Source organism: Podarcis vaucheri (assembly GCF_965113315.1).
Source record: "Podarcis vaucheri genome assembly, chromosome: 6".
NCBI classification, from domain to species: domain Eukaryota; kingdom Metazoa; phylum Chordata; class Lepidosauria; order Squamata; family Lacertidae; genus Podarcis; species Podarcis vaucheri.
Window position 1 is genome coordinate 46,755,994 of NC_138764.1, and position 14,269 is coordinate 46,770,262.

Sequence of the window (14,269 nt, forward strand, 5' to 3'; positions counted from 1 at the left end):
CACCCATCATACTGGGAATGAGTTGGCTGGCACTGCACGACCCAGTAGTAGGGTGGCACCAGCGGACAGTCACCTTTGGGTCAGCTCACTGCGTAGAGCATTGCCACGGAGGGGAAACCTCGAGGATGGCAGTAGCCAGGGTGGCAGGGATGGTGGTGGGGGAAAAGGGGAGAGTACCACCTCAGTATGCAGACCTGGAAGAAGTCTTCAGCGAGAGAGAGGCGGATAGACTCTCACCGGCCCTTTGACTGTCAAATCAACCTACTCCCAGGGGCTCAGTTACCAGTGGGTAAGCTGTATGCCATGTCAGACAGGGAGATGCAGGAGTTGCGGAAGTTCATTGACAAGAATCTGAAGAGGGGTTTTATACGAGAATCAAGAGCGGTGGGGGGCAGTCCAGTGTTCTTTGTGGACAAAAGAGACTCCAAGGAATTACGCTTGATCGTAGATTACAGGTCCGTAAAGTGGGTCTTGGAACCTGTGACCTTCCCTATGCCCAGGATTGATGACATTTTGGCCAGGGTGAGGAAGGGGAAGATTTTTACTAAGCTGGACCTTTGGGGGGCGTACAATTTGATAAGGATGAGGGAGGGGGATGAATGGAAAACCACCATGTTCACCCCTCTGGGAGCCTTTGAGTACTTAGTTATGCCCTTCGGATTACAATCGGGATCGAGCACCTTTCAAGCTTTCATGCACCACGTGCTAGGGTCTTTGCTGTACAAGAATTGTGTGGCTTTTCTGGACGACGTACTCATCTATTCAGAGAATGAGGAGCAGCATGTGAAAGATGTCAGAGAAGTGCTGAAGAGGCTGCAGGAGCATCAGCTGTGGGTCAAACTGGAGAAATGCCAATTCCATGCACGTGAGGTGGAGTTCCTGGGCTACAGGTTGTCAGCGAAGGGTCTGGCCATGGACCCAGGCAAGGTGCAGGCAGTAATAGAATGGCAGCCTCCCAAGAACCGGAAGGATGTACAGAGGTTTTTGGGGTTTGCAATTTTTTACCGGAAGTTTATCCAGAACTTTGCTCATTTAACAGCACCTATAACAGATTGTCTCAGCAGCAAGAAGAAGTTCGTATGGACGGAGGAGCCCAAAGTTCCTTTGAAAAGCTCAAGAAGGCGTTTGCGTCAGAAGAGCAGCTCCTGCACGTGGATCTGCGGAAGCCGATAAGGCTAGAGACGGACGCATCAGACAGAGCTGTAGGGGGGGGATATTGCTTCAGCAGGCAAAGGGGGAGTGGAAACCGTGTGCCTTCTTTTCCAGGAAGCTTAACAAGTTGGAGCAAAACTACACAGTGTACGATCGAGAACTGCTGGCAATTCACGAGGCTTTCCGACGGTGGCGACATTTTCTCATAGGCGCACAGCACAAGGTCCAGGTGTGTACTGACCACAAGAACCTGGAGTATTGGAGAACGGCAAGAGTGCTCAACCAACGACAGGTGCGGTGGGCTCAGGAGTTTTCAAAGTTTAATTTTGAAATTAGGTACGTGCCCGGGAAGGAAAATGTCAGAGCAGATGCCCTCTCTCGCAAGCCTGAATACGAGGAAGGGGAGGGAGGACCAGAAGCACGACATATCATTCCCGAGGACAAATGGGTGTGTGGGGGAGTGTTCGTCGGGAGGCAAGAGCTAGCCGGGTTGACGAGGGATGATCAATATGCACAAACCAAAATGCGAGAAATTGATATCGCCGGGGAAACTCCCGGGGGGTTTGAAGTTAAGGACGGAGCATTGTACTATAGGGGGGCCTTGTACATACCTGAAGGGGAATTGAGAAACAGAATACTCAAACAGATGCATGACAACCCCACGGCAGGACATTTTGGACAACATAAAACTATGTTACTGGTCACCAGGCAGTTTTGGTGGCCACGGGTGAGAGAGGATGTGAAGCAGTATGTACGAGGGTGCCAGATTTGCCAGAGAGCGAAGGGGGGAGGGGGGAGTATTTGGTGGCATGGGAGGGGGAGCCAGATGAGGAAAACGCATGGGTCCCAGCAGAAGAAATGAGGGGTGAGTATCTGCAGGAGGAGTTTCATAGCAGGTATCCGAGGAAGCCCAAACCACCAGAGAGATTTTGGAGGGAGCAATTTGGCACCACCGATGAGGAGGAAGGTTTTGAGGGTTTTCCAGCTTCCGAAGAGGAGGTAGGGGGTTGGCCAGAAGAAGAATCCGATTTGGAAGAGGGGAGAGACAGCAGCAAATGGAGAGGGGTGTTTGAATCGTCAGATGGAGAGGAGAGTTCTTTCCGAGGGTTTCCTGCGTCACCGTCAGAGGGAAGGACGGGGGGAGAGGAGGGCCCTGGGAGGGAGGTGGATGTCAGGGAACTGACATCAGAGCAGAGGGGAGAGGAGGTGCTTCCCGATTCTGCGGAAGAAGGGACGAGTAAGGGTAGAGAGAGAAGGTCACCTGGGGAAGAATGTTCCGGTGACACCAGGAAGAAGGAAGAGGGAGGAAGCACCTCGGAGGAGAGGCTCTGGGATTCTGGCACTGAAGGTAGTGAAGAGAGTGGAGGGGCACCTCTGGGGACGCCTACTCTGCGCAGAAGGGTTACGCGCAGAGAGGCGAGGCGAAGGGTGTCAGTCAAGGAGCTTTTATGTTGGAGGAAATTTAGGAAACACCCACTCACGGATTCGTCCAGCGACTGAGCGGCAGCAGCACCTAGGCTGCTCAGCCAGGGAAAGACACCACCAACTTCTAAGCAGTTTGGAACCGCTGGAGGTTTACACACAAGCAACCCCATTTCCCGTGACATTACCGTATTTTTCGCCCTATAGGACGCACTTTTCCCCCCTTCAAAAATGAAGGGGAAATGTGTGTGCATCCTATGGGGCGAATGCAGGCTTTCGTTGAAGCCTGGAGAGCGAGAGGCATCGGTACGCACCGACCCCTCTCGCTCTCCCGGCTTCAGGAAGCTCTGCTCAAGCCTTGCGAGCCTGGGGGAGTTCCCACGGGCTCACAAGGCCTGCAGGCAGCAGCCTGCAGCCCAAAGCGTGGGGCGCACTCCGGAGGGCACCCCGTGCTTCGTGCAGGTGTCCGCAAGCCTTGCGCGCCTGGGGAAAGTTCCCGTGGGCTTGCAAGGCTTGTCCTCCATTTCTCACCCGCATTGCATACCAAGACACCTAGGGGGATAACAATTAAGGGCTCCTTGCCCCTCAACTCCATTATGGGCACAATTCCACATGTCCATCAGATGATTATAAGTACAGTTTGCACATTCTTGTATTAAAGATGCAGGACCAAAATTAAAACCAGTGCTATTTTTCTAGAAAAAGGAAGTGCCAGAACTCACCATCAACACCTCCCTTGTTCTCTTATAATGGCAATGGGGCCCACATGAAAGCAGGGGCATAGGAAGGGGGGCAGGGGGCGGGTCACCCCAGGTGCCATCATGGAGGGGGGTGACAAATGATCAAGGAACAATTACTGCCCTACTAGGGCAGTTCATAAAAAACTTTTTTAAAAAAATGCCTGCTCCAAAGGTCCTGTCTTACTACATCAGGGATTATATAGCTCCATATGAAATTTCATGCATGTCAGTCAATATCTTGACCCTCCTCCACAAAAATAGCTGTTTACTTGGCCGTTTTCCTGTGTCGTGAAGGCTGAAATTTCAACAAAGCACATTCCTTTGCTAGACTTTTTTCGGCCACCTGCTAAAAGCATTATTCTTTAGGCAAGCATACCTAGATGCTTAGGAAGTTGAAGTAATTTTATTCTTGATATTTTAGCTTTTGTATGTTTTAAAGTAGGATTGTTAATTTTTCTTGATTTTACTGCTGTGGTGGTTTTTTGTTTTCGTAAACCGCTTTGCATGTTTTTAAATAATAAATTTTATTAAATAAATAAACAATAAATATAAATAAAATAACACAATCCATCCTGTAGATATACGTATCTGTCTATAGTGGCCTACTTGTTATCAGAGGCTCAGAATCCACATTCCTTTGTAAGGAAACATGATATAACATAAAACCATTTCTGCAGGCAAAAATCAATCAATCAATCATTGGGTGGGGGGTGACAATAAATGTTCCGCACCAGGTACCACCTGACCTTCCTACACCTCTGTATGAAAGGTGCCGGAACTGAGTTCTGGTGAGTTCTGGCTGGAAGAAAAAAGCCCTGGCTAAGACTAGTACTACATGATATGGTAGCGCTCAATGGAACTCCCAAGAGCTGAGTTGCTGCTGCTTATGGGAGGGAGAGAAGCAACACTGCAGTGACGGAGCCAATCTGGTGCTCTTGGCAATGCATTTGCATTGCATCAATTTCTTCCCTTCTGCATGGTCTGCTGCTGGCTAAAACTGCCTAGTACTAGAGGGCTCTGGCCCTCTGAATGATCCTTCTCCCATCATCCCTGTCTATTGGCCATACTGGCTGGGGCTGCTGGGAGTTGGAGACCAAGAATATCAGGAATCCGCGTTCACCATGCAGCCATCAATCAGGAACTGTCAGGGGTCCGTGGAACGTCCGTGGAATAATGGGGCTGCTGGGAGTTGGAGACCGAAAATATCAGGAGAGGTGCTGGTTTCCAGTCCCAGATCTAGTCGTACTGTTGCCAAAACAAAATATAATCTATGCAATATTGAACAGAAGGCGAGCAGATAGACTCCTCTGGCCTCCTTAGCCAGAGGTCAGAGTTGCTGAAACTACCCCTGATCCAAACCTTTCAGGAGTGAAGGAAAGCATTGCTTCTGCACATAACTGTGGCATGATGGGAAGTCTTGCTTCTAAGCTTTGTTTTGCTCACGCTGCACAAACCGTGCTGATGCTAAGACATTCCATCATCACCCTGGTTGGTCCTGTTCACCTTGAGTTCACACCCTATCAATCTGTACTGACCCCTCCTTGTACATTCCTTTTTCGTACCACCCTGGTACGGGCAGTCTGAAACCATGCCTGTGTAAATTCCGCGTTCCTTTTCCCAACCTTTAACCTGTCTATGATTTATATGCAACCCTTGCTTTGTACTTATGTTAACCAATCAGCAACAAGCACACGTGGCAAACGCAGCAATATTCAATAAAAGGGAGTCTCCGAGGCTTGCTCGAGAGATGCCTCACGCATGACACCTACCTGCTCGTCTGTCGTTCATTTTCAACCCAACAGAAGGCATCCTGCTTAGTGTAAGTTTTTATTTTCTTTATTGACAGTGCTTTGATTTGCACGGGGAGAAAACCCTTCTTGGAAATGTCATGAAGGAAATTAACCTTTGCTATTCCAAAGAAGTGAAAATAGGAAGGAAATATTTTAATTCTGATTGCCGCTCTTCCCTACTCTTTTTCCTGCTTGGTGGAATCATTCATTAGGTCATTTCCTGCCTCTTTATGGGCATGATGTACAGTAATATAGGCAGACTTTGTTCTCATTTCCTACAGGCGCATTAGCCAAGAACACAGGTGTGGCTGCTCTAGTGGTATCAGATTCGGGTTTCCCTCAGCAGACAGCAGACCAATCTGCAAAAGGAACACCTAGGTGAGTTTGAAGATGATGCTGCTGCAGCTGCTCTCTGTCCTATGGGAGGCCTTGTCCCTGCAGGTCACTCTGGTGATTCTGGCTACATTTCTACTTCTTGCTGATTTCAAGAGAAATATTCGCCCAAGGAATTACCCCCCAGGGCCCATGCCTCTTCCTTTGCTGGGTAATATGCTACATGTGGATTTCAAGAAGCCTCACATTTCATTACAAAAGGTAAGGATGAAGGAAAAACCTATGGCATGAATTAAATACTACACTGCTGTGCCAGATTTGGGGTGGTTCAAGTGGTTCCCTGGCATAGGGCACTGAGCAAAGTGGGCAAAGAATTGAGAGGATCGATCATTGTGAAGATCCATTTATGTGTGCCAGATTTTGGTCACTCTCAGGGTGCCATACTACCAAAATATGCCCCTACATTGCACTGGAAAGGAGTGTAAGACCCTGGCTGGAGAAGCAGGTTGAGATGCTTCCAGGTTTAGCATCCTGATTCTGAGAGAGGTCAGCCTCATGTCTGCGAGGAGCCCATATGTGGGGCACAAGAAAAATGCCTTTCTTTTTGTTTGTTCCCAGAATATGGTATCCAGAAGTGTTTTGCCTCTTAACTTTGAGGATCTATTTTATTCTACAGTTATTTGTAACAAATCTGGGTCTTACAACTGCCTTTCACTTACTGTGGTTGGCAGAATATTTTTTGTTTGTGTTTGTATGTATGTTTTGTTGCTCCTTGTCCTACCTTCCCCACTTTTATCTTTGCAACAACTCTGTGTGGTAGACTAGGCAAAGTTACTACATGCAAATAAGCAGCAACTCTTGTGAATACATTGCAGGTGGAGGATGGAGGGGGCCTGTCCATGTACAGACCCTGGAAACCATTTTGGCATTTCTGATGTCCCCGATATATTTGATGACAATCAAAGTTCCCTTCTTCCATATAGGCATTCAAGAAGCACCAAGGAGACAAATTAATATATAATATAGAGAGAGGATAAATCATTTCTTACATTCTTCCTCAATCTCCATCCAGCTTATAGAAAAATACGGCAATGTCTACAGTCTTCAGGTTGGAAGCATGAGGTTTGTGGTTGTGAATGGATTGCATCTGGTGAAAGAGGTTCTTGTGCATCAGGGTGAAAACTTTGTAGATCGACCAAGTAGTCCTGGTATCCAGGGAATATTTGGGTCATCTGGTAAGTTTCTTTTAATGTTGTCAATTATTTAGATAATTAAATAATTTCTTTTTATTTTTTATTTTAATGGTCTGCATTGATTGGGGAACCTTTTAGATTATTCCTCAAGTTTAAATATTCAGGACTCATTGTTAGATCTTTCCTTAATCTTCATTTTAATTCCGTGCATCTTTAAACTACTAGTAGTAAACTGTGTCATAAAAGTATACCTACTAAACTGTTTAGATTAACTGAGCTCACTATTCAGTATTGAGTACTGAAGATAAACAGCTTGTAAATAAGAACCTGACATTATTATGGATGGAGGAATCTGTTGGTTTTTCTTTCAATCAGTTCTTCATTTTTCCATTCTTCAGTTTGCAATACTTACACATCAGTAACACTCCAGAGTTTGCTCATTGTTTCAGGAAGTGAGACTGAAGTAAGGTTACATTTAAAATCAAGATGAACTGAATTTCTGTCCCATCACTAGTAGAGATGGAATAATAGTTAGTGCTTAAGCATGAAAGGAACAGGTAATATCTTTTTCATAGTCATTTATCTACTTATAGGGCAAATCCTGAAAAAGGACTACAGTTCACAAGCCAACCTAAGGAGGGATAATGACGTTAACAGCAAAATGAAACAATAATAAAAAAGAAAATAAATCTATTAACCATGAGGAAAGGAAGGGTGTGAATAATTACAGAAGGGGCTAGAGTGGGATCCCCATTTTAAATCTAAACCAGTTAATTCCGGGGGGGGGGGATGTCTGAGTAGCCTAAGGAGAGGAAGGAACAAAATATATTAACTGCATGACTTCTTCACCACACTTCTTCCACATTTTTTTAATGCTGCTTTTCTATCAAGAGTTCCCACAGTGTTTCACAGGACAAAATAAAATTAGTATTAAAAATTCTACCCAAACAGTGAAACACACAAAAAGCATCAATGAAACAGTAGTAACAGCAAACGGCAGAATTCAGAGCAAACAGATAAAAGCCACCAGCACAAATTGGCTAGTTTCTAATGCCTTGCAGTCTTTCCAAATGTCATGAGCAGGCAAGCAGAATAATGGAAAGCAAAGAGGAGTCCATCTTGGAATTAACAGGATTGCTAAATCTACTTACTTGCTCTACGTACTTATTACTCCTTCCCATCTAGGAATAGTCTTCTCTAATGGTCTCAGCTGGAAACAACAAAGACAATTTGCCTTATCAACACTCAGAAACTTTGGTTTGGGCAAAAGGTCTTTAGAAGAAAGAATACAGGAAGAAAGCCGTTACTTAAAGGAAGCAATAGAAGCTGAGAAAGGTGAGAACCAGAGTCAACAATCCTGTGGCCCACCTATGATAATTACCTTAAGTTGCTACTTTGTATGAACTAGGTTAAGACTACATCAGCTAGGTGCGAAGCTTTCTGGCATTATTTCTTCACACAAATGTAGCTCTGCTTGGACTGGAATGACCCTGTGATGGCAGAGGGGGTGTTGATAGGAAGCTCCACAGAGGCTCGTTGTGGTGCACAAACGTTCTAGTGTGAAGCTCTGTGTTGGAACCTGCCATGGGAGCCAAAAGCCCCTGAACTAGAACAGAATAAGAGCAAAGGTTGGGTTTTGAGGATATCTGCAGATTTTTGATAATTTTGACAACCAACCTCGCAAATAGAGTAGGGTTTGAAGTGCAATATTTTTGGTATATCAGTGTGTCTCTATACTGTCTCTGATGGGGATGGTCCTTATCCTTTTTGACAGCCATTGTTACAAAAATGCCCTTTCCTGACCTCCTGCCTCTCAGATCAATATCACCATACTGCAGAATAATCATTGCCTATGGAGAATAAATATAAATAGGCCTCAGAGTCCTGAGTGTCCCAGGTTAAATTACAAGATATAATGTTAATATGAAATGATTTCTTTGGCTAAAACAAATCCTGCCTCATCAACATCCAACCACTTTCCCTGCCTTCTGTTTTTGTTACATGGAAGCTAGAAGCACCCCAATTCCTTCTACACCATTTTCTCTCTCTCTCCAGGGCAGCCATTTGACCCTCAATTTCAGATTCATAATGCTGTTTCAAATATCATCTGTTCCATCACTTTTGGGGACCGCTTTGGTTACCATGACAGCCGTTTCCATAATTTATTGCACCTGTTTGATGACGCATTGCTTCTTCAGGGAAGTTTTTGGACTGTGGTAGGTCTTCTTTGAGTTCAACAGAATTGCCTTGATTCCAGACACTCCCACATTCTTGCTGACTGTGCAATCATTTGCTTTGGGTCCTCCTGTTTCTTCATGTTCTACCATTCCTGTTTTCTCCCTTACTATTCATTCAAGTCTCTTGACTCATCCTTTTGCCTTCTAGCATTTTTAATCAAGGCACTAAAGACTTTAGTATTGCAATGTGGGTTGCGGAATTGTTTATTACAGCAGAGGTTGTGTTTTGAAGTGGCTGGAGGTATGTGTATATCTGTTGCTCGTACGCAGGTGTCCAGTGACCCACATCCAGTGGAGCTGTGGGCACGCTCTTAGCATTAGCAGAGTATCAGCAAAGAAGTGAGGCTGTAGGTATTTGGCATCGCAAAAGCTTCTTTATTTACAAAAGATCGAAACAACAAACATGGCTGAGTGTGAGCAGCAGCTTCACACACGTCTCCTCTGTCCAAAAGCAGAGAACAAAGAGTAAAAGTACAAAAGCACATAGAATGGAAGTACGGTGTCTGAGTTCTGTTCCCACACTCCTATCACTATGGAATGTAAACAGTGGATCACGAGATCCAGCAGCAAAAAGAGAATGAAATTACTAACAGGAGGGCTGTCACATGTGTGACTGAATAAAATCTCTGTGTATGTGAACAGGGTGTGACTTGATCCTACACAAACCTATTCTAATCTCTGAATGGAAGCCCCATGCCAATGCATAACATTAAAGGGAAACTCTACATATTCTTGACATCAGCAGGCATTGATAAAGGCCTTTTTCAAATGATGGCAATCATCTTCTTAAGAAGTCAATCAGTGAATTACAAGTTGTGTTCGTAGAACTAACCACAATGATGCCATTTGATTTGCAATCTGTACATTCTAACCAAGAAGTTAAGACATTGCCATGGGGTACCATCGTAAGCAGTGGTGAGTGCAACATTTGCTCTGGTTCCAAGAGAGTCTGCCATCTTTGAGCCTGTGCACACCAGCCTTTATTTCTGCTAGCTCCTTTCCCATGACAACGACATGATGTGAATGCTTTTTTGAGAGGGTTTTTCCTTCACATATATGATATTAGTGTTTGTTTCCTCAGCTGTACGATGCATTTCCTACTGTCATGAAGCACTTGCCACGGCCCCATCAGACACTTTTTAAAAAATGGGAGCAGGTGAAATCCTTTGTGAGAGAAATCATTGAAAAACACAAAGAAGACTGGAACCCATCTGAACCCAGAGACTTCATTGACGCCTACCTAAATGAAATGGCCAAGGTGAGAGATGAAAAGGACAAAAAGTATGTATCTTTAATAACAAAACAGTAGTAGAAAGCAGAGAAGCAATATTAAAAACCAGAACTAGTCATGTGGCTTGTCTGAATGGTCCTTAGTGCCTGACCATATTCTTTCTCTTGAGTTTATGACCTCAGAAAAAATACATTTCTGCATGTATGAATATGAAGTCATGTATTTTGTGGGGAGACACCACCCCACTTGTTCACTGCTGGGATTTCACCACTGGTCTGTTGTTTGTGAGAGCAAACAGTTGACATGTCTAAAAGAATCACTGTAGTGGAGGCATCTCATGACCACAGGATTCAGTTGCCTGAATAAACCCAGACCAGGAATTATTGGAAGTCTTTCCTTGACCAGAACAAACCCAAACTTTATGCCAGCATCAATGATTCACAGGAATGATGACTTGCCCTCCCTAGATGCAGGATTAGAGTCACTGAATCCCCTGGTGATCTCTTGACATGTTGGTCTGGCAGTAGGATGGTGTTTTTAATGACAGCTGAACTCCCTGGTGCATTTTCTTTGCTTTAAGGAGGATGCCCCTTCCAGTTTCCATGAAGAGAACCTCCTACAATCAACACTGGATCTGTTTTCTACTGCAACAGAATCACCTTCTACAACCCTGCGCTGGGCTTTGCTCTACATGGCCATATACCCAGAAATTCAAGGTAGAACTGTAGTTGACTCATTTGTCTTTCATTACAGTCAGAATACTGCAGCTTCAGGTGGACTCGTCAGAAAACACACATTCCCCTCAATAAAAGAATGAAGTCTTAAGGCATTGCTGAAACTTGACTAGTGAAAGTCCTGTGTGCTTTTTCAGTTGAAGGGAATTTCACAAATGAGATACCGCTACTCAGGAGGGTCTGTCCCTTGTCACCATCTACTGGGTACTCAGTGGTGGGACATCAAGATGCAGTTTCCTTGCAGATATTGGTTTATGTCTGTTCTCCTTGTATTGATAGCAGATTTTCTTTTCTCTGCAGCAAAAGTCCAAGCAGAAATAGATTCTGTGATTGGCCAGTCTCGCCAGCCAGCAATGGATGACAGGGACAGCATGCCGTATACCAATGCGGTTGTTCATGAAATTCAAAGAATAAGCAGCATTGTGCCTTCGAATTCGCCCCGGATGACAACTAAGGACACTACACTCGCTGGGTTTCATATTCCCAAAGTAAGCATTAGGATGATACAATGGTACCTTGGGTTAAGAACTTAATTCATTCCGCAGGTCCGTTCTTATGATATGATAGCCATGTTCAAATATATAAAAGGATGTCACATAGAGGAGGGTGAAAGGTTGTTTTCTGCTGCTCCAGAGAAGCGGACACGGAGCAATGGATGCAAACTACAAGAAAGAAGATTCCACCTAAACATTAGGAAGAACTTCCTGACAGTAAGAGCTGTTCGACAGTGGAATTTGCTGCCAAGGAGTGTGGTGGAGTCTCCTTCTTTGGAGGTCTTTAAGCAGAGGCTTGACAACCATATGTCAGGAGTGCTCGGATGGTGTTTCCTGCTTGGCAGGGGGTTGGACTCGATGGCCCTTGTGGTCTCTTCCAACTCTATGATTCTATGATTCTATGATTCTATGATTCTATGATTCTTAACCTGAAACTGTTCTTAACCTGAGGTACCACTTTAGCTAATGGGGCCTCCCGCCTCTGCTGTGTGATTTCTGTTCTCATCCTGAAGCAAAGTTCTTAACCCGAGGTACTATTTCTGGGTTAGCAAAGTCTGTAACCTGAAGCGTCTGTAACTTGAAGCATCTGTAACAAGCCAGAGTTCTAAATGAGGGTTGGCCAACATGAGGTCCTCCAGATGTTGTTCAAGTCCAACACTTACCAACCTGAGCCAGCATGAGCAATAGGCAAGAATGGTTGGACTTGGATCCAGGAGGCTCAGTACTGCTGTAGATAGTTGCACAGATAAAAACACAAAGAGTTCTCTGCCAGTTTAATCTACTATCTTCTCTTCCTTTTCTTTGAGAGGAAACCATATTGATTCCCAACCTGACTTTGAATGTCTTTTAAAATCTATATTGGAACTGTGCTTTTGTGGGACTTCATTGGATGAATTACTTAATAATGAGAAGTAAACATTGTTTTCAGAACATATCCTTGCTCTGTCAGGGGATAGAAGCTTAGTACTACTATAATTTCAAAGAGAATACAGTGGTACCTCTGGTTACGAACTTAATTCATTCCGAAGGTGTGTTCTTAACCTGAAACTGTTCTTAACCTGAGGTACCACCTTAGCTAATGGGGCCTCCCGCTGCCACCACACCACTACTGTGTGATTTCTGTTCTCATCCTGAGGTAAAGTTCTCAATCTGAGGTACTACTTCCTTGTTAGTGGAGTCTGTAACCTGAAGTATTTGTAACACAAGGTGTTTGTAACCCAAGGTTACAAACAGAAGGTTACAAACTCGAAAGCGCCTTGTCCTTTTTATCTACTTTCTTCTCTGCTTCTCCTTTGCCAGGGAACCATAATGCTCGCCAATTTGACCTCTGTGCTGTTTGACAAGGATGAGTGGGAAACACCCAATGAGTTTAATCCTGGCCATTTCCTGGAAAATGATCAGTTCATGAAAAAGGAAGCGTTCTTGCCATTCTCTGCAGGTAAAAAAGTTCATGGGCTGCTCATCAGAACTGCAACAGTGACAATATGATGGTGATTTGGTTGCTCAGAGCCTTGTGTATTGCTGGGGTTACCACCCTATTGGGACCAGTGGTCACATTTGGGATTTTGAGGAAGTGCTCTGTGTGCATGTCACAAAATGGCTGCCATGGGAGGTGGGATGTTACATGAAATGGTGTTGATATACTCCCCCCCTCCACCCAGTAAGCAAGCAGTTTGGATTTTTTTAGGGAATATTTACTGGGACCTTTCTCAGCTGCCCTAGAACAGAAACCTACTTCCATCTGGATCTTGAGCAACTAACTCTGTTTGCCACACCCTTAGATAAGCTATATGCAGATTAGGGAGATTCCTAATAAAATAAGCATGAAATTGAAATTTTCTCCAAAACTACATATGAGAGAAATTTATGTTATTTGAAATGTATCTATTCCAAATTCTCAAAAACCATGATCATATTTGTTCAGTGTTCCCATTTGCTACACAAGGGAATGCAGAGGACTGATTTTTATCTTTATTTTGCAACAACATACTGTTTTAAAGTATTCGTTCTCTCAGTGTTGTTTTAAACTGTGCAGCTGTTTACTGTAGCAAAAGCTCTCCACTGAAACAGTCTTTTTCTCCCTCTTCCAGGAAAGCGAGCTTGTCTGGGAGAGCAGCTGGCGAGGACTGAGCTCTTTCTTTTCTTCACTGCCCTAATTCAGAAATTCACTTTCCAAGCTCCGAAGAATGAGACATTAAGCCGTGAATATAGGATGGGTCTGACATTGTCTCCCCTGCCATACCGGATATGTGCATTCTCTCGCTAAGGGACCCATCTTATAGCATTGCCATTTCTTAAAAAGTCGGATTAGTTTGTGGGGCAGAAACATGCCTGTGGCTTAATATTACCGTATTTTTCGCCCTATAGGACACACTTTTTCCCCTCCAAAAATGAAGGGGAAATGTGTGTGCGTCCTATGGGGTGAATGCAGGCTTTCGCTGAAGCCTGAAGAGCGAGAGGGGTCGGTGCACACCGACCCCTCTCGCTCTCCAGGCTTCAGGAGCACCCCAGCCCCACAAGCTCGGGGGACAGTGGGGAGGCACAGCACACCTTTCCCGCTGTCCCCCGACTTGGTTAGAAGGCTGGCGGGGGGGGGAGCCTGCTCCTCCCCGTCGCCAGCCCCGCAAACTCGGGGGACAGCGGGAGAGGCACAGCACACCTTTCCCGCTGTCCCCCGACTTGGTTAGAAGGCTGGCGGAGGGCTTCCCCTTCGTCCAGCCCCGCAAGCTCCCAGAGCTATGCCAAAGCTGCACGCAGCTTCGGCATCGCTCTGGGTCCCGTTCTGGGGGCTGGGGGTGGGGGAAGCTCGGGCTTCCCCCGCCCCAGCCCCGCGCCTGGGGTGGGGGAAAATAATTTTTTCCCTTTTATTCCCCCCCCCCGAATCTAGGTGCGTCCTATGGGCCAGTGCATCCTATAGGGCGAAAAATACGGTAATTATGTTAA

General features: G+C 45.2%; 1 protein-coding gene across 1 annotated transcript in view; it reads left to right on the top strand.

Annotated features, from left to right (window-relative positions):
• The window catches only part of LOC309534720 (uncharacterized protein), a 97,137-nt gene that overhangs the window by 39,487 nt on the left and 43,381 nt on the right, over positions 1–14,269 (top strand). The window contains exons 13-19 of the mRNA XM_082227030.1: positions 7,816–7,965; positions 8,686–8,846; positions 9,949–10,137; positions 10,676–10,814; positions 11,133–11,320; positions 12,626–12,764; positions 13,417–13,592. Of these exons, the coding sequence (XP_082083156.1) occupies positions 7,816–7,965; positions 8,686–8,846; positions 9,949–10,137; positions 10,676–10,814; positions 11,133–11,320; positions 12,626–12,764; positions 13,417–13,592 (1,142 nt within the window). The remainder of the gene's footprint in view (positions 1–7,815; positions 7,966–8,685; positions 8,847–9,948; positions 10,138–10,675; positions 10,815–11,132; positions 11,321–12,625; positions 12,765–13,416; positions 13,593–14,269) is intronic.